We start from the raw sequence: 26698 nt of genomic DNA, 5'->3' as shown, positions 1-26698 counted from the left end.
GTATTTGGATTTTATTTTTCAATAAATGTATTGATGTAAATGTGTGTCTCTGCTGTATATCCCCTCAAACGCTTCATTGAGGGGTGACGTGTTATTGCACAAATTTTATGTTTCACTGTAATGAACAGTTTATAAGAATAATACATAGACATTTAGACCTGGAATGCTTTAACAGTCTGTATCTGTCGTGTTGTGTCATTGTTCCTATGTTGTTTACATTGGTGGTGTGATCAGCTGTATGCATTACATGAAGACTGTGAATCAAGCTTCAAATCAGCATCTTAAAAGAAAATATTATTTTAATAATATGCTACATACACACTTACGTGATTCGGGAAGGACCGTGTTTGATTATTTCCTGTTCCAGATGTTATTACTGGTCATGGTTGCAGTTATCATCCCAGTCTCTTGGAGACGCTCTTTAATAATGTCTGACTCATGAATTCTGTGTCGTATATCTATGCCAGTGGAACTGGAGTATTGGGTTTGTGCTGCGTAGGCATGCGCATTCGTGTTTGGTATGGATGTGCATGAGTGGGATTAGTAGATTGTGTGTGTGTGTGTGTGTGTGTGTGTGTGTGTGTGTGTGTGTGTGTGTGTGTGTGTGTGTGTGTGTGTGTGTGTGTGTGTGTGTGTGTGTGTGTGTGTGTGTGTGTGAGAGAGAGAGAGAGAGAGAGAGGAGGGGGAGAGAGAGGAGGGTATTGGTGAAATGGGAACAGTGAAAGACGAATCCAATCCGACAGCTTTCCTAATAGAGCATGATTAACAGGGCTGGAGACGACGGGAATCGTTAGATTATAGCAGCATTTTCAGTCGATGGTTTGATGTTTAATTCAGCCGTCATGTCGACGTTGCATCTGTTTTCGAAATCCTATTTAATACAACGCTTAAAGTTAAAATGGTCGCTGTGTTTTTCGCTGTTCATCCTCCTTGGCGTTTCGTCTGGAGAAGTCCGTTACGTCCTTCCAGAGGAGATGCAGAGGGGTTCGGTTATCGGGAATGTTGCGCGGGACCTGCGTTTGGGAGTAAGGGACTTCGATGCTCGGCGAGCCCGTGTTGTTGCAGAGGGAACCCGCCAGCTGTGTGAACTGGACACTGCGTCAGGCAACCTTTTGATCAGCCAACGAATAGATCGAGAAGACCTCTGCGCGCAAACCACTGTCTGCACCCTACAGTATCAGCTCTTACTCGAAGACCCCCTGCAAGCATTCAGCATAGTGTTGGATATTTCTGATATAAATGACAACAGCCCGGCGTTCGCTGCAGACCAGATAAAATTAGATTTAGTCGAATCCACTGTTCTGGGGAGACGCTTTCCGTTGGAGAGCGCGCATGACCCTGATTTGGGAACGAATTCAATGCGTGAATATAAACTGAGCCACAATGATCACTTTTCACTGGAAATGAGCACCCAAATAAACGGCAATGCTTATCCTGAACTAGTTCTTAAAAAACCCTTGGACCGGGAAGCACAAGCTGAACATGTACTGAAGATAATTGGAATTGACGGGGGAAGTCCATTCAGATCAGGAACAGCTGCTATCCATATACGTGTTTTGGATGCCAATGACAATGTCCCAGTTTTTAGCCAACGAGTTTACAAAGCCTCTGTGCCGGAGAATTCACCCAAAGGAACCATCATTGCGACACTGAATGCAACAGACTCGGATGTTGGTGTTTATGGAGAGATATCATACTCATTTAGTCATCTGTCAGACAAGATGGGGGGAGTTATTGAAATCGATGCTTTGACTGGAGAGGTACGGGTGGCAGGGGTTATGGACTATGAAGACGTTAGCACACATGAGCTGGATGTTCAGGCTAAAGATGGAGGAGGTCAGGCCTCCCACTGTAAACTTATAATCGACGTGACTGACGTAAATGACAATAAGCCAGTGATAGAGATAAAGTCAGCTTCTACTAATGTGGCTGAAGACTCTAAACCAGGAACGATGGTTGCTCTGATAAACGTTTATGATCTGGACACTGGTAGCAGTGGGCACGTCACGTGTACAGTGTCGAACAATGTCCCATTCAAATTTGTGTCAAATGTCAAAAACTATTACATGCTTGTGACTGACGAGATGCTCGACAGAGAATTTCAGCCCGAGTACAACATCACAGTTACTGCTTTTGATGCGGGATCCCCCGCGCTCTCCAGTAAGAAAGTGCTTGTAATAGTGGTTAGTGATATAAATGACAACTCCCCAACATTTACGCAAAGGGAGTACGTTGCCAATATCTTGGAAAATCAACCCACTGGCACGTTTGTGATGAAAGTGAAAGCAGAGGACATTGACGATGGGACTAATGCGAAAATACTGTATGAGATATTGGGAGATGCAAACTCAGAAACAACCCCTTTCCTTACCATCAACCCAGAAACAGGGGAGCTCTTTACATCGCGTCTCTTGGATTATGAGCTGTCAGTTCACTCCCAAATTAAAGTGACAGCTCAAGATGGAGGCGAACCTTCCCTCTCCAGCACCTGTATTGTAAATGTTTTCATCCAGGATCAAAATGACAATGCACCTGTTGTCCTGTATCCTGTTCAAAGCAACGGGTTCACAGCTGAAGAAATAGTGCCTGCTGAAGCGCCGAGAGGATACCTGGTCACTAAGGTGGTAGCTGTGGACGCGGACTCTGGTCATAACGCCTGGCTGTCCTACAGAATAATCAAAGAATCGAGGCCCAATCTTTTTGTGATCGGTCTGCATACAGGCGAAATCAGAACTGTGCGACCTTTCGAGGAGGATGATGAACCAAAACAAACTGTTTCCGTTTTAGTGACTGACAATGGGCCTGAATCTCTTTCCGCTACTGTTACTGTCAGCATTGCAATTGGAGACGGACTGCCTGTTTTAAACGAACTCTTTGAGTTTTCAGATGAAACACAGGACAGGGATAACATTACGCTCTATTTGATGATGGCCTTGGCAGCTGTCACCTCTCTATTCATCCTCTTAATAAGTGGAATGATTTATTTTAACTTCTGCCGATGTAGTTATGTCCACCGCTCCCCTTCCACTGCTCTCCCAGTTTTCCCCCCGGCCTACTGCCCCTCTACTTTCACAGATTTTAGCCGTTGTGGCACTCTACTGAACGATGACCGGTTTGATTCCTTCTTAACAACTGGGTCATGGAGAGGTGATTTTCGGTTCGGTTCAAACACAGACACTGACACACTAAAGAAAAGAAGTGCCGCCTATCAGAAAAGCGCCCTAAGGCGCACTAGTGCAGATAGAGCTATGAAGGTGAGGGCAGGTGCACCACACCCCTGTTACGTATTCCCATGAGAGCTGACCGTGGTATTTTGTACATTTATTGTGAAATAATCCATTGTATGAATTTAACTATACCCGATGTGAAATATTGCACTTTTGTCACGTTCGTTATATGAAATGAATATTGTGGTTGTTTGTGTTCACAATGGGAATCTTTTTCTACCGACATGATTATGCATGAACATTGCTGTCAATACATCAATATTATTGTGTCTCAACCATTCATCTTGTCATCTTCTTTCGAAAATAGTATCTGTTTTATGTGTGCTTGTTTTTTTCAGAGGCTACAAACGTGTGCAGCAATTCTGAAATAGTTTAATTGTACAGTATGCAAATTTATTTTGACACAAATAGTAGCAGTTTCTGACCTCCTTAAGCATAAGCAGTAGTTTCGTCCATTGCTTGTCATTATCTTTTTACATTTTATATGAAAATATTATATATCATCATTTTTTTTATGTCCAGCAAGTTTAAGTTCCTTAATCCCAAAATATATTTCACAAAATAACGCTTGATTTTGAATATTACTCCATCAAATTAAAAGCTTTACCTTGCCAGCAGACTGTGAATGTGAGCTGATAAAAAAATAAAACTGTTTTTGAAGTCTGCGTTTTGATTTTTGATCAGCCCAGATCTGGTGAATGACTTCAGTTATCACTCAAGATACACACACACACACGCACGCACGCACGCACACACACACACACACACACACACACAAACACAAAGATCATGACTATAGAGGAAAGTAGGGACATACATTGACCGGTAAATTGAGAGTTTTGTCTTTCGACTCGATCAATCTGCCAATCCCATGTCCCCTCTTTTTCTTATTTGTATATAACACCCAAAGATACTTGAACTCCTCCACTTGGGCCAAATCTTCCTGGAGAGGGCAGACCACCTTTTTCCAGTTGAGGAACATGGTTAGGAACAAGGTTATGAACAAAACCGCTGATAGCGGGCAGCCCTGCGGAAGTACGATATGCACCTGGAACAAGTCTGACTTATTGCCGGCAATGCACATCAGACTTCAGCTGCGGTCACACAGGGATCAGACAGCCCTCAGCAAAGGGCTCCAAACCCCACCCTCCCAAAGCACTCCCCAGAAGATACCATAAGGGTTACAGTCAAATGCCTTCTCCAGATCCACAAAACACATATGGACAGATTGGACAAACTCCCACTAACCCTCAGGCAGAGTAGAGCTGGTCCAGTGTTCTGTGACCGGGACGAAAAGGAAATTGTTTTTCTGAAATCCAGGTGTGACTATTGGTCTAATCCTCTTCTGCAGTACTCTGAAATAAACAGTAACTATGTTATGGCAGTGAAGCGGATACGTTTTATCATCAAATGAATGCACGTGTCTAGGTTTTTCATCTGCTGTCTCTCTTCTGCTCCTAATTTCAGTTTTAGAAGAAGATTTGGGGGTGGGGGCTAATTAAGAGTGGGGGTTAATTAAGAGCATTTAAGTTAGCAGTAGGACTACATTTAATCACCTCCCCATCACGTAATTTGAAAGATATACATTTTTTGTCATCTCTTATAGAAAGAGCCCATGCACAGGGTATATTTGTTTTAGTATCACTTTATCATCCTTATACCTCTGTCAACATGAATTGTTTTTATTGTTCTTTAAAATTCAGAAAATGTTTTATTAGTCTCTTAATATCACGGTGTGACTTCATATTCTGAAGTACATTCTTCCGTTAATACTGAAACTACAGGATGAGGGGTTCAATTATAAGGCAAGCGCTGTCCAAGTAAAATCTCTCAAATTTATCTGAGATGTAATCTAAAACAGTTCTAATCCCATGTGACAGGTTTTGTGATAAAACACTGCTAACTTGTAAATTTGTTTTTTGAACACAAATAAAACATGAAAATATGGCTACATATTTGGTTTGTTAACAATGTGGAATAAGCTCAAAAACCGGAGCAGAACAGCATATTTGGTTGGAATTTTGATTTAATACAAATGTGAAAGTTCCCATATAGAGAATTGTATTAGTGTTTACTCCTGTGTAACACATCAGTGTTTAGTATATCACAAGATCAAAACTTTATTAATTCATCATTCATCCAAGATTTGAATGTAAAACATTTTGATAAGATGTTCACTTCTTCTTGGATTTGTACTAGTTGTGTTCTTGACTGTCCACTCTTTTTCTCTTTTCTATGTGAACCCTGGGAACGCAATGTCCATTTCGATCCAGCAGGTAAGATAATTGTTACCTTTTCCCTTTTTTTCACACAATACATTAATTCATATGAAATTCTCATCATGGTATTACCGCTTCATCAACACTATGGTCAGTTCCAAAAAGTCAATATAGCCACAGCTGACCTACATCTATTTGTTTTCCCTGGCTCTGTATTTCTACATCTCTCTCACAATAAAAAAACAAACAAAACTATTACAACTAACTGACAAACCTAACATTATGGATATTCAAAAGTAAAATATTCCCAAATATTGGGCACATTTTTGTATCAATTGGTGTCTGAAATTTTAGTCAGCATTCATGCAGCTGCATTGTTTTTATTTGTGTGTGCTTCATGCTTCTATTCTGGGCTTTGCACCACATAAATATTACAAATCTGACTGCAGCTGTGCAGTAATTCCCTGAATAATGCATAATGATGATGTGCAGAATATCGTGTTCTGCTGTTGGACCAACCAATATTTTGTGCATATTGAAGAGGGATCAGTGGATTTCGACATATTTTTTAAAAAGCATGCCCTTGTTCATGTGCAAACATCTGTGTGCTGCATAGACAACATGTGTTAGTTTTAGCATGTCTTAATATTAATGGTTGTTGTGGTAGATTCTCCTGCTCAAATGTAGGTCACTGCATTTATCCATCAGATTGGATCAAGAGCAAATACATTATCTATCTATCTATCTATCTATCTATCTATCTATCTATCTATCTATCTATCTATCTATCTATCTATCTATCTATCTATCTATCTATCTATCTATCTATCTATCTATCTATCTATCTATCTATCTATCTATCTATCTATCTATCTATCTATCTATCTATCTATCTATCTGTACCCCCCCCCCACTCTCTCTCCATTTGTTGTATTTTCTATCTGAGGGTGGTGCTGTTCCCGATGAACACTACGTCTCCAACATCAGTTTAATCACAGAATCCGACTTGTGTTTGGGTGATGATGTTGTTTGGATTTGACTAAAGCATATTATCAATTTGTTCCTTTCTTTAACGAGATACTACGGTCATTTTTTACTTATCGTTGTACGATTGTGGAGCGGTTATTCACTGGGCGAAAATTTCCTTTCTATTCAGAGCAATGGCGCCTGATTGTATAGGAGACTCTCCATTTTCCTTCTATTCGTTGTAGTTGCGGTTACCGGAGATGAGGAAGGGGTTTTTTGAAAGATGCTTCAGCGCGGTGTGGGACGCGAGAGGCGAAGCGAATTTTCACTCATATTAACGGCGGGAAGCAAACGAAAACACCCCCGTTCGCGCATTCCGAATATAAACAACATGTATTGGAAAGTATTTTCCTTTGTATAGTCATTGGTCGAGTGAGTGGCCCTGATATTGACCAAGACTACAACCCTAACGTCATATTATTTCACTCCTTTGGGAGAAAAATCCTCCTGTCCTTTTCAAATAAATCCATAGACAGGAGAAGTTAGCCCCACCGGTTATAGCCAAGACGAGGTTTCTCCAAATTACGAAATAAATGTTCAAACGAAAGGATCCTTGGAGTAAAATGATTAAATAGGAGATAACTAATGCTGACAGAAAGTTAAGATTTATGCTGATGTCATTCATTATCACTGCAATGGTGTCTGTAAGTTATGTTGTTTTAAATGGAAGGACCCTGCTTCGCTATCCATGGTGCTGATGGTGCTGAAATTCGTTGTGAGCATTCAATTTCTTTTCACAATTCAACTACTCGGTTACTACAACTACTACTACTACTACTACTAATAATAATAATATTTATTATTATTATTATTGTTATTGTTATTGTTATTGTTATTGTTGTTGTTATTATTATTATTATTATTATTATTATTATTATTATTATTATTATTATTATTATTATTATTATTATTATTATTATTATTATTATTATTAGTGTTATTATCATATTAATAACAAAATAATCATAATAAGTAATAATAATAGTAGTAGTAATAATAATAATACTACTAATAATAATAATAATAATTCTGATTACTATTATTGTATATTAACAATATGCAGTAGTTATATATGTATATATTCATCACACACACACACACACACACACACACACACATTTGGATGAGTCGTATACAGATTATAATTTTTATCCTCCAAGTGACGCTGTTGTCTGGTAAACCATTTCTAGAGAACTGTATGAGGCTGCACTCGTCCCTCCCTATTACTGCGTTTATGGAGCGGACATGATCTGTGTCTCAAACGGGCTGGAGCTCATCGGGTAACACTCGATTTACGCTTTATGCACCATTTCCTCAATTTCAGTTGTTTTCCTCCTCAAAGAGCTAAAATACCGATTTCTTTGTTCAGCTTGCTCGATCCCGTTTTTCCACATGGAATTTAAGATGCATCGTCGAGACAGAGGCGTAAGATGGCGATCGAAAGGCGCGTTGTATCTCTTTATGTTCCATTTTATTTTTCTCGGACAAGCTCGGGCACAAATCCGATATTCGATTCCAGAGGAGATGAAGAAAGGATCCATTGTTGGTAACGTCGCTCAAGACCTTGGTTTGGATATAACAAGGCTGCGTTCTGGCCGGGCCCGTATCGTGACTGGAGAAAACATCCAGTACACGGAGCTGAAGACAGACAAAGGAACTCTGATTGTGAATGACAGGATCGACCGGGAGCAGCTCTGTGGACATCTGACTCCGTGTAGTTTTGCTTTTGAGATTTTGTTGGAAAATCCAATGGAGTTACACCCTGTGACAATTGAAGTATTAGATGTAAACGACAACGCTCCCACTTTCCAGAATAGCTACTTGGAATTTGAAATAAGCGAATCTGCAACCCTCGGATCCCGTTTTGTTTTAGAGAGCGCGGATGATACCGATGTCGGGGGAAATGGACTGCAAAACTACATTCTAACTCCAAACGACAATTTCGTTTTGAAGCAGCATGTTAATCCGGACGGCAGTAAATATGCAGAGATGGTTTTACAAAAACCCTTAGACAGAGAAACACAGCCACGCCTGACTCTAAAACTGTTGGCTGTGGACGGTGGGAATCCTCAGAGATCCGGTACGGTAAATATATATGTAAATATTCTAGATGCCAATGACAATGCTCCTATCTTTAATCAATCGGTTTACAGGGCTGCGTTGATTGAGAATACACCAAAAGGCTCATTCATTCTAACTGTGAATGCAAGCGACATAGATAGTCCTTCAAACGGAAGAGTGACGTATTCAATTATAAAGTCTAAAGCAGGGATTTCTGATTTGTTTGAAATAGATGAACTCACTGGTAGAATATCTGTAGCAAATGAAATAGACTTTGAAAAAGACAAAAAAATAGAGATTAGGGTTGAAGCTAAGGATCAAGGTGGTCTGACAGATTCCAGCAAAGTTGAAATAGAGGTTATTGATGTAAACGATAATGCTCCAGTAATAAATGTTATGTCGTTTACTAGTCCTGTGTCAGAGGATTCGCCTGCTGGTACCACCATTGGAATAATTAATGTTAAAGATACGGACTCCGGTGAAAATGGACAAGTAACATGCATGATTGAAGGCAATATCCCTTTCAAAATTAAATCTAATGTGAGGAATTATTATGTGTTGATGACTGATGCTGCATTAGACCGTGAAACTCTGTCAGAATGTAACATCACTGTGATAGCCTCTGACGCAGGGTCTCCTCCGCTATCAACGAAAAGAACGTTTTACCTTAAAGTCTCCGATGTAAATGATAATGCTCCGATATTTCCAAAGAGCTCTTACAGTGCCTCTATCCCAGAAAATAACTCGCCAGGTGCGTCTATATTACGTGTCAATTGTAACGACCCTGATGAAAACCAGAATGCCCGTGTTTCGTATATTCTGGACGACTGTGAGATCAGTGGATCTCCAGTTTCAGAGTATGTTTCTGTCAATGCAGAAAGCGGAGAAGTACACGCAGTACGCTCCTTTGATTATGAACAGATCAAACAGTTGGCTTTTGTTGTAAAAGCACAGGATGGAGGCTCCCCTCCTCTCAGTAGTAACGTGAGTGTGAAAATAGTGATCCAGGACCAGAACGACAACCCTCCTCAGGTTCTGTACCCAGTCCAGACTGGAGGCTCTCTGGTGGCTGAAATGGTGCCTCGTTCAGCAGATGTGGGCTATCTGGTGACCAAAGTGGTGGCTGTTGATGTGGACTCTGGACAGAATGCCTGGCTCTCCTATAAACTGCAGAAAGCCACAGACAGGGCGCTGTTTGAAGTGGGCTCACAGAATGGAGAAATCAGAAGCATCCGCCAAGTGTCTGATAAAGATGCTGTGAAACAAAGACTGACTGTTATAGTGGAGGACAACGGACAGCCCTCTCGTTCAGCTACAGTCATTGTTAACGTGGTGGTGGCGGACAGCTTCCCTGAAGTGCTGTCGGAGTTCACTGACTTTCCACACGACAAGGAGTACAATGACAACCTGACTTTTTACTTGGTGTTGGCTTTGGCTGTAGTTTCCTTCCTCTTCATCACGTCTCTGGTGGTGATTATCTCGGTGAAAATCTACAGGTGGAGACAGTCTCGAATCCTGTATCACTCCAGTCTCCCTGTCATTCCATATTATCCACCACGTTACTCAGACACTGTGGGGACAGGGACTCTCCCACACGTGTACAATTACGAGGTGTGCAGGACGACTGACTCCAGAAAGAGTGACTGTAAGTTCGGCAGAGCTGCTAGTCAGAACGTGTTGATAATGGATCCCAGTTCTACAGGGACGATGCAGCGGATACAGAGTGAGAAGAGCATCCTGGATGAACCAGACTCTCCTCTAGAGGTGAGTTGGATCCTTCATATAGCTTAATTTATCGCAGATAATTTCAGCACCATGGTCAGTGTCCCAATTCATCTGACTTGATTGAGATACTGCCTCTGCTGAAATATTGGGAGTAGGAAAAACTGATATTCTCTGTTTTCGCTGCCAGTCCAATGTAATTATCTGCCTTTTTATGTGTTTCTTTGAAAAATACTAAATATTTTTTTAACAAATCCAAAACTTTTAAACACAAATTTTCTGTTAACCATCTCAGGTTATCAACACTTTGTGATATTGCGATAATAACAGATATATATTACACAGTAGTGTGATGTCCCCTGTGCACTGTTGTGTGTGTGTGTGTGTGTGTGTGTGTGTGTGTGTGTGTGTGTGTGTGTGTGTGTGTGTGTGTGTGTGTGTGTGTGTGTGTGTGTGTGTGTGTGTGTGTGTGTTCGGTTGTGTGTGGTTCTGCATATCGCGAGACTTGAGAAGGGGCGTGTGAGTGTGAAAGGTGAGTTCTGAGCGGGAGTTGGTCAGTTCGTGATAGTTAATTGTTAAAGCTGGATGTGTTCATGAAAACTCGCTAAAGTAGTCCGAAGTTGTCATCCTTGTCTGCATACACGACAAATATGACTGAGCCTCTCTACCGCTTAACTGAAATATTTCATTAGTCTAATTCCTTCTAATCTATAAATGTTATTTTGCTTCTCTCTGTAGTTGTACCACATTTAGTCGTTGAACTTTTCTTAATATAGACTATTTTGGAAAGTAACTTATTTTAGGAGGACATTTTAATCACTATACGTCACTCATTCTGCAAAGCTTTATGACATGTTCCAGCGTAGTGTCATTATAATATTGTAAAGTTAAAATATGGATTGTATTTCGACATAGTTATTTCATTATTTCCGTTTTAATTCCTATCAATGTATATCGGGACGCGGATGTTTCTTGACGTGTCACTCTAAAATTCCTGAGCGTGATTGTTTCCTTCAGAAAGAGGTTTTGGTTTCTCTTATTTTGACTTGATGTTTTGCTTGTATAAAGAATTAATTACGGAATCGTAATCGTGTTTTGATTTGTATTGATCTTAAAAAAGCCGTTTATTTCCAACCAATCCAGGGTGTTTTCCAGAGCTGTAGTATTATTTTTCTCATGCATAAGAATAATGGTGCAGTACGGATTATGCTTCATTTTCATCGTTTAGACTCTGAGGGACGCTGTTGGTCAATGAAATATTTCCACCTCGGTGTCGTCATTCAGTCCCTATCTGCCTGTCTGCACTGTGAAGAATGCTTTCAGTGTTTGAATCGAGGAGTCGGACCACCATTCTCACACCGATCAGGATATAATTACTGCAGACATCAACATCTAACCACCGAATAAAAATCACATCAGTTATTACCTGGATATCGACTAGATTTATTTTTTTCTTCAATTTTTGTCAGCACGATGGTTGCTCGTCTATGGCGTACGGATCAGGCCACACAATGGTCTCTTATTTCTGGATTTCGCCGACAAATCGGACTGCTCGTACTGATTCATTGTGTTAACATGGTAGGTGGTCAGATTCGTTATTCTATTCCAGAGGAGATGAAGAAAGGTTCTGTTATTGGAAATGTAGCGCAGGATCTGGGTCTGGATCTAAGGAGGCTCCGGTCAGGGCGGGCCCGCATCGTTAACGGAGAAAACATCCAGTACACGGAGCTGAAGACAGACAAAGGGATTCTGGTGGTGAATGACAGAATAGACCGAGAGCAGCTTTGTGGGGATGTGACGCCATGCAGCTTCAGCTTTGAGGTGATTTTAGAAAATCCGATGGAACTCCATAGAATAACTGTTGAGGTTTTAGATATTAATGATCATGCTCCAGTGTTTATGAATAAAGAAAAAGCTATTCACCTAGAAATCGGCGAGGCAGCTCTGCTTGGTGGACAGTTTCCTCTACAGAGTGCAGAGGATCTAGATGTGGGGCAGAATGCGTTGAAAGATTATATTTTATCACCAAACGAAAATTTCGTTCTGAGACAGCACGCAAATCCAGACGGAAGCAAATACGTAGAGATGGTGCTGCAGAAACCTTTAGACAGAGAGCGACATCCACATTTATCTCTGAAACTGATCGCAGTCGATGGAGGAACTCCTCAGAGATCTGGAACAGTGAATATAGATGTCACCGTGTTAGATGCCAACGACAACGCTCCCGTATTTAATCAGTCGTTGTATAAAACGGCAGTGCCGGAGAACACAATGAGGGGCACTGCTGTGATCACAGTAAATGCTACCGACGCTGACAGCGGTTCAAATGGCTTCATTACTTATAGCTTGTCGAAAATGAAAGGAAACGCAGCTGATGTGTTCAGTATTGATGGAATCACTGGAACGATTTCTGTTTCTGGTCAAATAGATTATGAGAAGAACAAAAAATACGAAGTGAGGGTTGAGGCAAAGGATCAAGGTGGCTTTACGGGGACAAGTAAAGTAGTATTTGATGTTCTTGATATAAATGATAATGCTCCTGTCATAAATATCATGTCGTTTTCCAGTCCTGTGTCTGAGGATGCGCCCTCTGGATCAACAATAGCTATTCTGAATATTAAAGACATAGATTCTGAGAATAATGGGCAGATAAAGTGTTCTATAGATGGAAAAGGACCTTTTAAAATCGAATCGCCTCTAACAAACTATTACAATTTGATCTCAGATCAGCATTTTGATAGAGAATCCATCTCAGAATATAACATCACAATTACAGCTACAGATTTGGGCTCCCCTCCTCTTTCTAGCTCAGCAAAATTAAACCTGAAAATTTCTGACGTAAATGACAACGCTCCAGTGTTTGATAAGAACACTTATTCCGCATACATCACTGAGAATAATTCCCCTGGAACTTCTATATTTACTGTCAGCGCAAGAGACTCTGATTGGAAACAAAATGCCAGAATCTCCTATCTTCTGGAGGACTCTCAGGTCAGTGGTAGTGCAGTTTCCACGTATGTGTCCTTAAACTCTGAAACTGGGGTTGTTAGTGCAGTTCGTTCTTTCGATTATGAGCAAATTAAACAACTTATGGTGGTTGTCAAAGCTCAGGATGGAGGCTCCCCTCCTCTCAGTAGTAACGTGAGTGTGAAAATAGTGATCCAGGACCAGAACGACAACCCTCCTCAGGTTCTGTACCCAGTCCAGACTGGAGGCTCTCTGGTGGCTGAAATGGTGCCTCGTTCAGCAGATGTGGGCTATCTGGTGACCAAAGTGGTGGCTGTTGATGTGGACTCTGGACAGAATGCCTGGCTCTCCTATAAACTGCAGAAAGCCACAGACAGGGCGCTGTTTGAAGTGGGCTCACAGAATGGAGAAATCAGAAGCATCCGCCAAGTGTCTGATAAAGATGCTGTGAAACAAAGACTGACTGTTATAGTGGAGGACAACGGACAGCCCTCTCGTTCAGCTACAGTCATTGTTAACGTGGTGGTGGCGGACAGCTTCCCTGAAGTGCTGTCGGAGTTCACTGACTTTCCACACGACAAGGAGTACAATGACAACCTGACTTTTTACTTGGTGTTGGCTTTGGCTGTAGTTTCCTTCCTCTTCATCACGTCTTTGGTGGTGATTATCTCGGTGAAAATCTACAGGTGGAGACAGTCTCGCATCCTGTATCACTCCAGTCTCCCTGTCATTCCATATTATCCACCACGTTACTCAGACACTGTGGGGACAGGGACTCTCCCACACGTGTACAATTACGAGGTGTGCAGGACGACTGACTCCAGAAAGAGTGACTGTAAGTTCGGCAGAGCTGCTGGTCAGAACGTGTTGATAATGGATCCCAGTTCTACAGGGACGATGCAGCGGATACAGAGTGAGAAGAGCATCCTGGATGAACCAGACTCTCCTTTGGAGGTTAGTTCAATAATTTAAACATGTCTTTCGTCCTCCGTCTTTCCTGTTCTTATTTGCGTTCATAGTTTCTTCTGCTTCTCCTGTCGGCTTCTCCCTTCAGGGATCGCCACAGTGAATCAATTTCCTCCATCTAACCCTGTCTTCTGCATCCTCTTCTCTCACACTAAACTACCTTCATGTTCTCTTTCACTACATCCATAAACCCCCTCTTTGGTCTTCCTCTAGGCCTCCTGCCTGGCATTTCAAAACTCAGTATCCTTCTACCAAAACATTCACTATCTCTCCTCTGGACATGTCCAAACCATCTCAGTCTGGACTCTCTGACTTTATCTCCAAAACCTCTAACATGTGCTGTCCCTCTGATGTACTCATTCCTGATCCTATCCATCCTGGTCACTCCCAAAGAGAACCTCAGCATCTTCATCTCTGCTACCTCCAGCTCTGTCTCCTGACTTTTCCTCAGTGACACTGTCTCTAGACCAAGCAACATTGCTGGTCTCACCACAGTTTTGTACGTAGTTTATTCTTGCCTATTTCCCACCCTTTTCCGACACTTTGAAAGCTCATTATTCTGCATTTAGACCCATGAGGGGGAAAAATAATATCTAAAATAATATAACATAAGTAAGTGTTATTTTTGTTTATTTTCAGTGCTCACTTCACTTGCAACGTCATAGTTATACCATTTTTCCATGCATCATGTGATATCTAGCTTTTATCTATCTAGTTCTTGCTGGACAGACATCTGACTTTCACTGATTATATTCCATTTGGGTTTGTTCACCGTGCTTCATTCAACTTAAAAGTTTCATGGTGTAACTATAGTTTGTATCATGTATTGCAATACTGATGTTATTTACCTAATTACATATTTTATATGTCAGGAAACAAACAATCCTTACTTTGAATTTAAAGATGAATTATTTCCAGATTAATCAGTTGAGGGGTTTTCACTATCCATGAAACAACGTTAACAAAGTGAAATACAGTATAAGTTTATGGAACTTAATATATCTTGCATGGTGTTGCCGTTTTTTTACTCTAAGGGACGCTGTTGATCAATCCAACAAAATCTCTGAACATGAGCAGACTCTCTCCTCCCTTACCACAGCGGTTTGTAGGAGAACATGACACAATGTTCATTCTGCAGGGTGACTTTCGAGGAGAACGGATTTGCTTAAATTGATATATCCTGTTCGATCATCAAAATAATTTGAAGTGGTTCATCGTTTTGCTTCATTATTTATTTATTTTTTCTTTCCCCCCGAGCTGCCGTACGTGAAGCGTTATAGTCGGTTTTCCCGTGTGTTGTTGTTGGGGGTTTTTTTTTCTTTTTTGCAATGGGTTGCGGAGCAGCAGAATACACCCGGAGAGCGAAATGGCGATTTGGATGCAGACGGATTTGTTCTGTTCTCCTCATTTTCTTTTTCAACCATATGGTCGGTGGACATATCCGATATTCAATCCCAGAGGAAATGAAGAAAGGCTCCCTAATCGGTAATGTCGCACAGGATCTTGGTTTGGATCTGAAAAGGCTTCGTTCGGGCCGGGCCCGTATTGTGACGGGAGAGAGCGTCCAGCACACGGAGCTGAAGGCAGACAAAGGGATTTTAGTCGTGAACGAGAGGATAGACCGAGAGCAGCTTTGCGGAGACGTGACGCCGTGTAGCTTCAGCTTTGAAGTGATTTTAGAAAATCCTATGGAGCTCCATCAAATCACAATTGAAATAATTGACATAAATGATCATTCACCGTCATTCAAAAGAGGTAAAATCAATTTTGAAATAAGCGAATCGGCAAATATTGGTTCTCGTTTTTCACTGACTAGTGCTGAAGACCCAGATGTAGGTGAAAATGGACTGAAAGAATATTCGTTGACCGGGAATGACTATTTTATTCTGAAACAAAATTCAAATGCAGACGGAAAGAAATACGCAGAGATGGTGTTACAGAAACCTTTAGACAGAGAGACGAACCCTCACCTCTCTCTGAAGCTGATAGCCGTAGATGGTGGGACTCCGCAGAGATCGGGGACTGTAAATATAGATATTGCTGTTCTCGATGTAAACGACAATGCACCCGTGTTTAATCAATCACTATACAAGGGTACAATACTGGAAAATTCTCCCAGGGACACGTATGTTACCACCGTTAACGCCAGTGACGCAGATTTCGGGTCTAACAGCATAGTGACGTATTGTTTTTCAGATTTAAATGGGGGCATCGGTGATCTGTTTAGTATAGATGAAAAAACTGGAACCATTTCAACAATAGGTTCTGTTGATTATGAAAAAAACAAGAAATATGAAGTCAGAATCGACGCAAAAGACCAGGGAGGTTTGACGGATTCGAGTAAAGTCATCATTGACGTAACTGACGTAAATGACAACGCCCCTATAATAAACGCCATGTCATTCACTAGTCCGGTGTCAGAAGATTCTCCTCCTGGTACAACCATTGGCATCATTAATGTGAAGGATCTGGATTCAGGTGATAACGGACTAGTAAACTGTAGAATAGAACAAAACTTACCGTTTAAAATTAAATCGAATCTAAGAAATTATTACACTTTGATATTGGATGCTGCGTTAGATCGGGAAAGTGTTTCAGAATATAACATCACTGTAGTTGCGACAGATGCTGGAATTCCTCCTCTGTCAACAAAAAGAACCTTTAATTTAAAGGTCTCTGATGTGAATGATAATGCTCCGGTGTTTTTACAGAATGTTTACAGCGTTTTCGTTGCAGAAAATAATTCTCCAGGTGCTTCTGTTCTGACTGTAAGCGCTAAAGATCCTGATAAAAACCAAAATGCTCGGTTGTCATATATTCTAGAAAACAAAAAAATTGGCGAGTCCTCAATTTCCGAATATATTAATGTTAATGCAGAAAGCGGAGTGATACACGCGTTGCGCTCTTTTGACTATGAGCAAATTAAAACGTTGGTTTTCGTCGTCAGAGCGCAGGATGGAGGCTCCCCTCCTCTCAGTAGTAACGTGAGTGTGAAAATAGTGATCCAGGACCAGAACGACAACCCTCCTCAGGTTCTGTACCCAGTCCAGACTGGAGGCTCTCTGGTGGCTGAAATGGTGCCTCGTTCAGCAGATGTGGGCTATCTGGTGACCAAAGTGGTGGCTGTTGATGTGGACTCTGGACAGAATGCCTGGCTCTCCTATAAACTGCAGAAAGCCACAGACAGGGCGCTGTTTGAAGTGGGCTCACAGAATGGAGAAATCAGAAGCATCCGCCAAGTGTCTGATAAAGATGCTGTGAAACAAAGACTGACTGTTATAGTGGAGGACAACGGACAGCCCTCTCGTTCAGCTACAGTCATTGTTAACGTGGTGGTGGCGGACAGCTTCCCTGAAGTGCTGTCGGAGTTCACTGACTTTCCACACGACAAGGAGTACAATGACAACCTGACTTTTTACTTGGTGTTGGCTTTGGCTGTAGTTTCCTTCCTCTTCATCACGTCTTTGGTGGTGATTATCTCGGTGAAAATCTACAGGTGGAGACAGTCTCGCATCCTGTATCACTCCAGTCTCCCTGTCATTCCATATTATCCACCACGTTACTCAGACACTGTGGGGACAGGGACTCTCCCACACGTGTACAATTACGAGGTGTGCAGGACGACTGACTCCAGAAAGAGTGACTGTAAGTTCGGCAGAGCTGCTAGTCAGAACGTGTTGATAATGGATCCCAGTTCTACAGGGACGATGCAGCGGATACAGAGTGAGAAGAGCATCCTGGATGAACCAGACTCTCCTCTAGAGGTGAGCTGCATCATATGATTTTCTGTCCTACCAATATATTTACGACCACTGTTATGGTAAATGCATTTGCTCTTTAAGTGAAGTCGTGCTGAGAGCAGATGCATGGGTGTATTTTTTTATTTCAGCACTGTGGTGAGGACAGCTCCGTTTTTCGGGTCATTGTCAACTCATTTGCAAAAAGTTTAATAAGTGCCCTCTCTCATTCCAAATTATTATGACTAACGTATTACAATTACAATACTACTGCTACTAAGCAAATAATAATAGTAATAATAACAATAATAACAACAATAATACAAATTGTAGCGTACCGGTTGAAATAAGTGTAAGAGAGGACTGATGGTCTAATGACTTTTAATGAAGGTTTCTGTTCACAGGTCAAAGTAAGAGCTAAAATGAAATTACACACAAGACAACCGCACATTAGCTTATTTAGCAAATACAAGTTTTTACAATATAAAATCAAAGATACGTACAATAAACATGGACTTTGCAGGCACAAATCAATTCAATTACCATACCTTGTTGCCACTCTCAACTGGAGCTAAACTCCTTTTTACAGTTTATATCTCGTTTGTGTGTAACCTTTTTATTACTCGTTTCTCTCCCCGTTCTCCTTGCCTTTTCTACACTATTAACTTTTTTTTACCTCGTGACGTTTCGTGTGTTATGACCTTTCAAAATTGAACTTCCTTTTTCACAGGAAATGGAAACATCAGAAAATATAATTGCATTTCAAAATAAAACATAACTATTTTACAGAGTGAATATGGGTCATTTACAACAACAACAACAACAACAACAACAACAATAATAATAATAATAATAATAATAATAATAATAATAATAATAATAATAATATAATTGTATTAATAATAATGATAATAATGTATAACGAGTCACGTTATTTGGGCGGTTTACACCATTACAAATGTATGATTATAATATTTCCATCAGTGCATATAAAATGGAGCTTCAATTTTCCTGATGGACACTATCATCTTTGAATTGAAAACGTTTTTCTTGAATCTGTTCTATTTGGTGTTCACATTTTGGACTCCAAGTGACGCTGTTGAACAGAATATGATGTTGACTCTTCACCTCTGCCTAGCAGAACAGTTATTTAAACGTCACACTGAAGGCTTATTCGCAGCATTGTTGAGAAGCATCCATCTCGGAAAGGGAAGGCTTGTTCGACTTTTATCGGCTTTTCTTCTGTTGAATACCTCATGGGAACATATACTACTTGGAATAAAGGATATTAATGAATCCGGACGGAAGGATTTAGGATTTTTGTTTTGCTTTCCTAGGAATATATCTCTTTCTGACATGGCGTTTCAGCAATGTCGCTGCAAATGGCGTTCGAATTTGGGAGCCCGTCTGTCAACAGCTCTCTTCTTCTGTTTGTCGTTTAATATCGTCGCTTGCCAGATCCGTTACTCCATACCAGAGGAGATGAAGAAAGGCTCTCATATCGGTAACGTAGCTCAAGATCTTGGTTTGGATATAAAAAGACTAATTTCTGGGCGAGCCCGGATCGTGACCGGAGAAAACATCCAGTACACCGAGCTGAAGGCAGACAAAGGGATTCTAGTCGTGAATGAGAGAATAGACCGAGAGCAGCTTTGCGGAGACGTGACTCCGTGCAGTTTCAGCTTCGAAATCATTTTAGAAAACCCCATGGAGCTTCATCACATCACGATAGAAGTGTTAGACGTGAATGATCATCCTCCGGTATTTAAGAAATCTGATATTGTGTTAGACATAAGCGAATCGGCTAACCTTGGTGCTCGTTTTGTGCTGGATAGCGCAGAGGATCCCGATGTTGGCCCAAACGGTCTGCAGAGTTTAGTTTTGTCCTCAAATAATAATTTCGTTTTGAAGCAGCATGCTAATCCAGACGGCAGTAAGTATGCAGAAATGGTGCTTGAGAGAGAGTTGGATAGAGAGAAGATCCCTCACCTTTCATTAACGCTTATCGCAGTAGACGGCGGTAATCCGCCGAGGTCTGGGACTGTTAATATAAACATAAAGGTTTTAGATGCCAATGACAATGCACCCGTTTTTAGCCAGCCGGTTTATAAAGCCACGGTGATCGAGAATGCAGCAAAGGACACCAAAATCCTGACAGTAAATGCCACAGACGCGGACAGCGGTTCTAATGGTTACATCACATATTCATTTTCAAACACGAAAAGCAATGTAGCCGATTTGTTGTCCATAGACAGAGAGTCCGGGGAACTGTTCGTGTCAGGCACAATAGATTTTGAAAAGGATAAAAAATACGAGCTGAGAATTGAAGCAAAAGACCAGGGAGGTTTGACGGATTCGAGTAAAGTCATCATTGACGTAACTGACGTAAATGACAACGCCCCTATAATAAACGCCATGTCATTCACTAGTCCGGTGTCAGAAGATTCTCCTCCTGGTACAACCATTGGCATCATTAATGTGAAAGATCTGGATTCAGGTGATAACGGACTAGTAAACTGTAGAATAGAACAAAATGTACCGTTTAGAATTAAATCGAATCTAAGAAATTATTACACTTTGATATCGGATGCTGCGTTAGATCGGGAAAGTGTTTCAGAATATAACATCACTGTAGTTGCAACAGATGCTGGAAATCCTCCTCTTTCAACAAAAAGAACCTTTAATTTAAAGGTCTCTGATGTGAATGATAATGCTCCGGTGTTTTTACAAAATGTTTATACCGCATTCGTTGCTGAAAATAATTCTCCAGGTGCTTCTGTTCTGACTGTAAGCGCCAAAGATCCTGATTTAAACCAAAACGCACGTTTATCATATATTTTGGTCGATTCTGACCTCGACGGGTCTCCAGTCTCCTCATATGTGTCCGTCAGTGCTGACAGTGGAGTCATCCATGCAGTGCGCTCTTTTGACTACGAACATATCAAAGATTTCCACTTCCGCGTCAGAGCGCAGGATGGAGGCTCCCCTCCTCTCAGTAGTAACGTGAGTGTGAAAATAGTGATCCAGGACCAGAACGACAACCCTCCTCAGGTTCTGTACCCAGTCCAGACTGGAGGCTCTCTGGTGGCTGAAATGGTGCCTCGTTCAGCAGATGTGGGCTATCTGGTGACCAAAGTGGTGGCTGTTGATGTGGACTCTGGACAGAATGCCTGGCTCTCCTATAAACTGCAGAAAGCCACAGACAGGGCGCTGTTTGAAGTGGGCTCACAGAATGGAGAAATCAGAAGCATCCGCCAAGTGTCTGATAAAGATGCTGTGAAACAAAGACTGACTGTTATAGTGGAGGACAACGGACAGCCCTCTCGTTCAGCTACAGTCATTGTTAACGTGGTGGTGGCGGACAGCTTCCCTGAAGTGCTGTCGGAGTTCACTGACTTTCCACACGACAAGGAGTACAATGACAACCTGACTTTTTACTTGGTGTTGGCTTTGGCTGTAGTTTCCTTCCTCTTCATCACGTCTTTGGTGGTGATTATCTCGGTGAAAATCTACAGGTGGAGACAGTCTCGCATCCTGTATCACTCCAGTCTCCCTGTCATTCCATATTATCCACCACGTTACTCAGACACTTTGGGGACAGGGACTCTCCCACACGTGTACAATTACGAGGTGTGCAGGACGACTGACTCCAGAAAGAGTGACTTGAAATACATGCAACCGATGAGTCAAAGTTTAGTGAGTGTGGATGGAGCTGGGACTGATGCACCACAGGTGGACAAAGAGCTGAGAGGAAACTCTTCTCAAATGTCTACTTTGGTGAGTTAAATCTACTTTCTTTTTACCCCATTGACTTGTTTTTTCTTTTTTTTATTGGTTTCATCGGGCTTTCCCCCTGTTTTTGACAACGAATGCAGCAAGACTTATTTGTGTGTCAGTGTCACTGTCCCTTGTGCTGAATTGGTTCATCTTCACTGTTCTATGTTTTTAGGTTTAATCATAATTAATGTAGTTTTACGTTCCTGAAATAATGAAAGGATATAATTATAAAATTGACAAAATATAAGAAGACAGTGTAACTTATTATTAAGTGCAGGTTGAGCGATGATTTTTGTAGATCTAATCAGGCACGTTGCATCATTCCTGAAGTGTTTTTTCATAAACAACATATTCTTCATCAATTCTATATTTACACAGATTTTGACTGCCTCCACACTGACACTGTTTTTTGATTTTAAAATTACATTACATTACATCTTACATTAATAAAACCGATAGATCTTGAAATCAATTCACCGACAAAATTGCATTAATCAAACGTATCCGTTGCGATGTTTTTAGAAGAAGATGATCCGATTTTCGATGATCCGAATATAAACATTGAAAACTCTCTTTTTCTGCAAAGTTCACAGATATTAAGTGTAGGTTATTGTTGATCTTTTACCACTACATTATCAATTTACAGTACATTAATGTTCTGATGAATTTTTTTACCACTTTATTTACTTATCTCAGTGAACTTCGGTTCCATTGTACGTAGAACTGGTGTATCATATTATCACCCTATTCAGAGTGAATTAAACTTGACATTTCACAATGTAATTTTTGAATTGTAGTTTAATTACAGTGGACATTATACAACATCTAAAGCTTTCTCTGAAAAGTCTGCTTTCATTACCAAATACGGGCTCTGAGCGCCGCTGTTGATTCATCACTGACTGACTGTCCAATCCAGCAGAGCAGCGATCCACCCCTTTAATACGTTCACTGTTCACTGCTGAACAGATGAAGGTCTGAGCCTGAAGGTGTAACGGGAAATATTTATTTCGGATTTTCTCAGCTGAACATATTTTTACATTTCAATACATGGAAATATTCACACCGGTTTTGTACTAAGATCGATCACTGCGTGTGTGTTTTGATCCACGATGGATTTCATGTGGATAAACGCTGGCAGAGGCCGATGGCAAGCGCTGCTCGTCATTCTTTGTCTCTTCCATCTGAGCTCAGTGACTGGACAGGCTCGCTATTCCGTACCGGAGGAGCAGGCAGAGGGGTCTTTTGTCGGAAACATTGCCAGAGATTTGGGTTTGGATGTGTCGAGGCTCATATCAGGTAAAGCTCGTATCATTACAAAGGGAAGCCGTCAGTTCGTGGATTTGAACCGAGACAAAGGCACTCTTGTTATCAAGGAGCGAATCGACCGAGAGGAGCTGTGTGGAAAGACGACGCCCTGCAGCTTCAGCTTCGAGGTCATTTTAGAAAATCCAATCCAGCTTTATCGAGTAACAGTGGAGGTAACAGACATAAACGATAACAGCCCGTCGTTCCCTAAAGATGAAATCAGCTTGAAAATTGTTGAAAACGCTGCACCGGGAACTCTTTTCTCATTAGAGGTGGCACAGGACCCCGATGTTGGAATGAATGATATCAAAAAATACACACTTAAACCATCAGATCATTTCAAAATAGAAGTACAAAGACAGGCAGATGGGGGGTCGCTTATAGAAATGGTTTTACAAAACCCGCTAGACCGAGAGAAGGAAGACTCTCACACACTGGTGCTGATTGCGTCAGATGGAGGAGAGCCGCACAGATCAGGGACAGTCCGCATTCATGTCACTGTGTTAGATATTAATGATAATGCACCGGTGTGCAGTCAGTCAGTTTATAAAGCAGATGTTAAAGAAAATTCTCCCCAGGGAACAATCATAACAACTGTTAGTGCAAATGACGCAGATATAGGACAGTATGGCGAAGTAACTTATTCTATCGCCCATATCGCTCGAGAACCGAAACAGCTTTTTGATATCAATGTTCAGAGTGGAGAAATTCAAGTTATAGGTCAAATAGATTTTGAAAAATCAAAAACGTATCAGCTTAACGTAAAGGCCAGTGACCACGGTGGATACACAGACACATGTAAAGTTATAATCCAGGTAGTCGACGAGAATGACAACGTCCCGACAATTCAGCTGATGTCATTTTCTAACTCCATCCCAGAGAATTCTCCTCCGGGTACAACTATAGCTGTTGTTAATGTGGATGACGAGGACTCTGACCGCAACGGTGTGGTCACGTGTTCCATTAACTCCGACGTCCCGTTTAAAATCGAGTCTTCATTAACAGGATACTATACTGTAGTAACAGATAACCTGTTAGACAGAGAAAGTATTTCTGAATATAATATCACCATGACCGTCTCTGATCAAGGCTCTCCGCCTCTGTCCAGCAGCAAGAACATTACAGTCAAAGTGTCTGACGTGAATGATTGTCCGCCCAAGTTTGACCAATCAGAATACAGAGTGACTGTTCCAGAGAACAACTCTCCTGGATTTTCTGTGTTTACTCTCAGTGCTACTGATGCAGACTGGGGACAGAACGCCCGCGTTTCTTACTTTGTTCAAGACTCAGAAATTAACGGGGTTGCTGTTTCCTCCTTGGTGTCTGTGAACTCAGACAATGGCGTCATTCACGCTGTCAGGTCGTTTGATTATGAGCAGATCAAGTGGTTCCAATTTAACGTAACAGTTCGCGATGCTGGATCCCCTCCTCTGAGTTCAGTGGCCACTGTTAAGATTCTGATCCAGGACCAGAACGACAACCCTCCTCAGGTTCTGTACCCAGTCCAGACTGGAGGCTCTCTGGTGGCTGAAATGGTGCCTCGTTCAGCAGATGTGGGCTATCTGGTGACCAAAGTGGTGGCTGTTGATGTGGACTCTGGACAGAATGCCTGGCTCTCCTATAAACTGCAGAAAGCCACAGACAGGGCGCTGTTTGAAGTGGGCTCACAGAATGGAGAAATCAGAAGCATCCGCCAAGTGTCTGATAAAGATGCTGTGAAACAAAGACTGACTGTTATAGTGGAGGACAACGGACAGCCCTCTCGTTCAGCTACAGTCATTGTTAACGTGGTGGTGGCGGACAGCTTCCCTGAAGTGCTGTCGGAGTTCACTGACTTTCCACGCGACAAGGAGTACAATGACAACCTGACTTTTTACTTGGTGTTGGCTTTGGCTGTAGTTTCCTTCCTCTTCATCACGTCTTTGGTGGTGATTATCTCGGTGAAAATCTACAGGTGGAGACAGTCTCGCATCCTGTATCACTCCAGTCTCCCTGTCATTCCATATTATCCACCACGTTACTCAGACACTGTGGGGACAGGGACTCTCCCACACGTGTACAATTACGAGGTGTGCAGGACGACTGACTCCAGAAAGAGTGACTTGAAATATATGCAACCGATGAGTCAAAGTTTAGTGAGTGTGGATGGAGCTGGGACTGATGCACCACAGGTGGACAAACAGCTGAAAGGAAACTGTTCTCAAATGTCTACTTTGGTGAGTGATATCAACACTTTTACCTCATTTACTTGTGTGTTTTATTGATTTCGTGGGGGTTTGTTTCGTTTTCTTTTGAAATTGAATGCTGCAAAACTTTCATTTGCATGTCAGTGTCACTGTCCCTGGTGCTGACACGGTGAGCTTTCAGTGTTCCATTTGTCTAATATATTTCCATACAAGTGCATTTTTATATCTCTGGAATAATGAAAATGATATAGCAAATTAAATAATATGAGCAAACAGCGGCACATGGATCGAAGTGCAGGTTGAGCAATGATTTTTGTAGATGAAATCAGTAACATCCGATCCTTCTTGCAGTGTTTTAGACTATCAACTGGTCCTGTATCACCTTTAATACTTACACACAATGTAAGTGCTTTCAAACCGATAATTTGTTTATTGTTGTTAAGACATGAGGACGATGAATCTTAACTCAATGTACTCCTAATTTTATGTTATTACATTATTAGAAAATATGATATATGGGCGGTAGTCACTCAGTCCAGTAAGTGTTGGGCTGGGGACTGGTGGGTCGACGGTTGAAGGCCCGTGTTTAGCAAAAATATTTCGGAGGTGAACTGGCAGTGGGAGGTGCCAGTTCACCTCCCGAGCATTGCCCAGGCACCTCTGAGCAAGGCGCCGTCCCCATAGTAAGCTGTTCATTGGGCGCATGGCGTTTGACAATGAAGTAAAGTTCATTCATTCGTTTCATTCATATCCTTGAGGGGGAAATAGATGTTTTTAAAGTAGAGAACCCCCCTTTTCTTCTGTTTTCCAACCTTTCATTTTTTTTCATGCGTGTTACGGGTCCCAGAGTATGGTACCTCATTAACAAAGTACAAATGTCTGAAACACAGATGAAATGCAGCAGCAATGAAGACACGGACCACTCAGTTTGTCATTCAGGTTACGTTTCTTATTCAAACAATTCACAATAAAACAATACATAACATTTAGCCTTTTAGCTACAACTTGTAAAGTATAAACATTTTAGCAACAGAATTCACAATACATACAAAAACAAATGCATCAATAGTAACTTTCATTTTATGTAAAACATCAACAAATAAATCGTTTCCTGTAATATGAACCATGTGTGAGCCCGTATCTCACTCTGTAGCAACAGCAGCGTTCTTGTCTGCAAGACCAAACTGAGGGTAAAGCAATCCCAAAAACGCCCGTGATGCCACGCGTGTCTCTGTCTACTCGGCGGCATTCCCACGATTCACAAAGTTAAAAACAAACAAACACTCAAAACACTGTCACACGTCCTTTATGAGACTTTTCCGTGCGAAATTAACTCTAAATGAATCGAAATTGGTAACTTTTACCAACTACTGACCTGTGAAATACAGGAAAAACAGCAGCGATGAAGACACGGACCGCTCACTGTGTCGTTCAGGTTACGTCTGAGGTGTGGAGGAGGGTCCCACCTTAGACAACCCGGGGCGCAACTGCTCCCGTCAGAAAGG

General features: G+C 41.5%; 7 protein-coding genes across 8 annotated transcripts in view; all 7 read left to right on the top strand.

Annotated features, from left to right (window-relative positions):
• The window catches only part of LOC137602779 (protocadherin gamma-A2-like), a 208616-nt gene that overhangs the window by 18873 nt on the left and 163045 nt on the right, over positions 1–26698 (top strand). The window lies entirely within an intron of this gene.
• On the top strand, positions 880–3805 carry LOC137602974 (protocadherin gamma-A2). The gene has a single exon (XM_068326124.1). The coding sequence runs from the start codon at positions 975–977 to the stop codon at positions 3294–3296; it is 2322 nt and encodes a 773-aa protein (XP_068182225.1). The 5' UTR covers positions 880–974; the 3' UTR covers positions 3297–3805.
• On the top strand, positions 4017–10568 carry LOC137603150 (protocadherin beta-4-like). Its single transcript, XM_068326390.1, has 4 exons — positions 4017–4032; positions 7962–8257; positions 9542–10297; positions 10551–10568. The coding sequence occupies exons 1-4, from the start codon at positions 4017–4019 to the stop codon at positions 10566–10568; spliced, it is 1086 nt and encodes a 361-aa protein (XP_068182491.1).
• LOC137603149 (protocadherin gamma-A10-like) lies at positions 11724–14291 on the top strand. Its single transcript, XM_068326389.1, has 2 exons — positions 11724–14176; positions 14277–14291. Exons 1-2 carry the CDS (start codon positions 11729–11731, stop codon positions 14289–14291), a joined length of 2463 nt encoding a protein of 820 aa, XP_068182490.1. The 5' UTR covers positions 11724–11728.
• Positions 15613–17970, top strand: LOC137603148 (protocadherin beta-4-like). Its single transcript, XM_068326388.1, has 2 exons — positions 15613–15896; positions 17184–17970. Exons 1-2 carry the CDS (start codon positions 15613–15615, stop codon positions 17968–17970), a joined length of 1071 nt encoding a protein of 356 aa, XP_068182489.1.
• LOC137603147 (putative protocadherin beta-18) lies at positions 19282–21880 on the top strand. The gene is made up of 3 exons (XM_068326387.1): positions 19282–19661; positions 20934–21702; positions 21875–21880. Exons 1-3 carry the CDS (start codon positions 19282–19284, stop codon positions 21878–21880), a joined length of 1155 nt encoding a protein of 384 aa, XP_068182488.1.
• Positions 22772–26664, top strand: LOC137603146 (putative protocadherin beta-18). The gene is made up of 3 exons (XM_068326386.1): positions 22772–23174; positions 24462–25223; positions 26629–26664. The coding sequence occupies exons 1-3, from the start codon at positions 22812–22814 to the stop codon at positions 26662–26664; spliced, it is 1161 nt and encodes a 386-aa protein (XP_068182487.1). The 5' UTR covers positions 22772–22811.

This window comes from Antennarius striatus, chromosome 10 (assembly GCF_040054535.1).
Source record: "Antennarius striatus isolate MH-2024 chromosome 10, ASM4005453v1, whole genome shotgun sequence".
Classification (NCBI taxonomy): domain Eukaryota; kingdom Metazoa; phylum Chordata; class Actinopteri; order Lophiiformes; family Antennariidae; genus Antennarius; species Antennarius striatus.
Note: the sequence above shows the minus strand (reverse complement) of the source record. Positions and strands in the feature narration are given on the sequence as shown.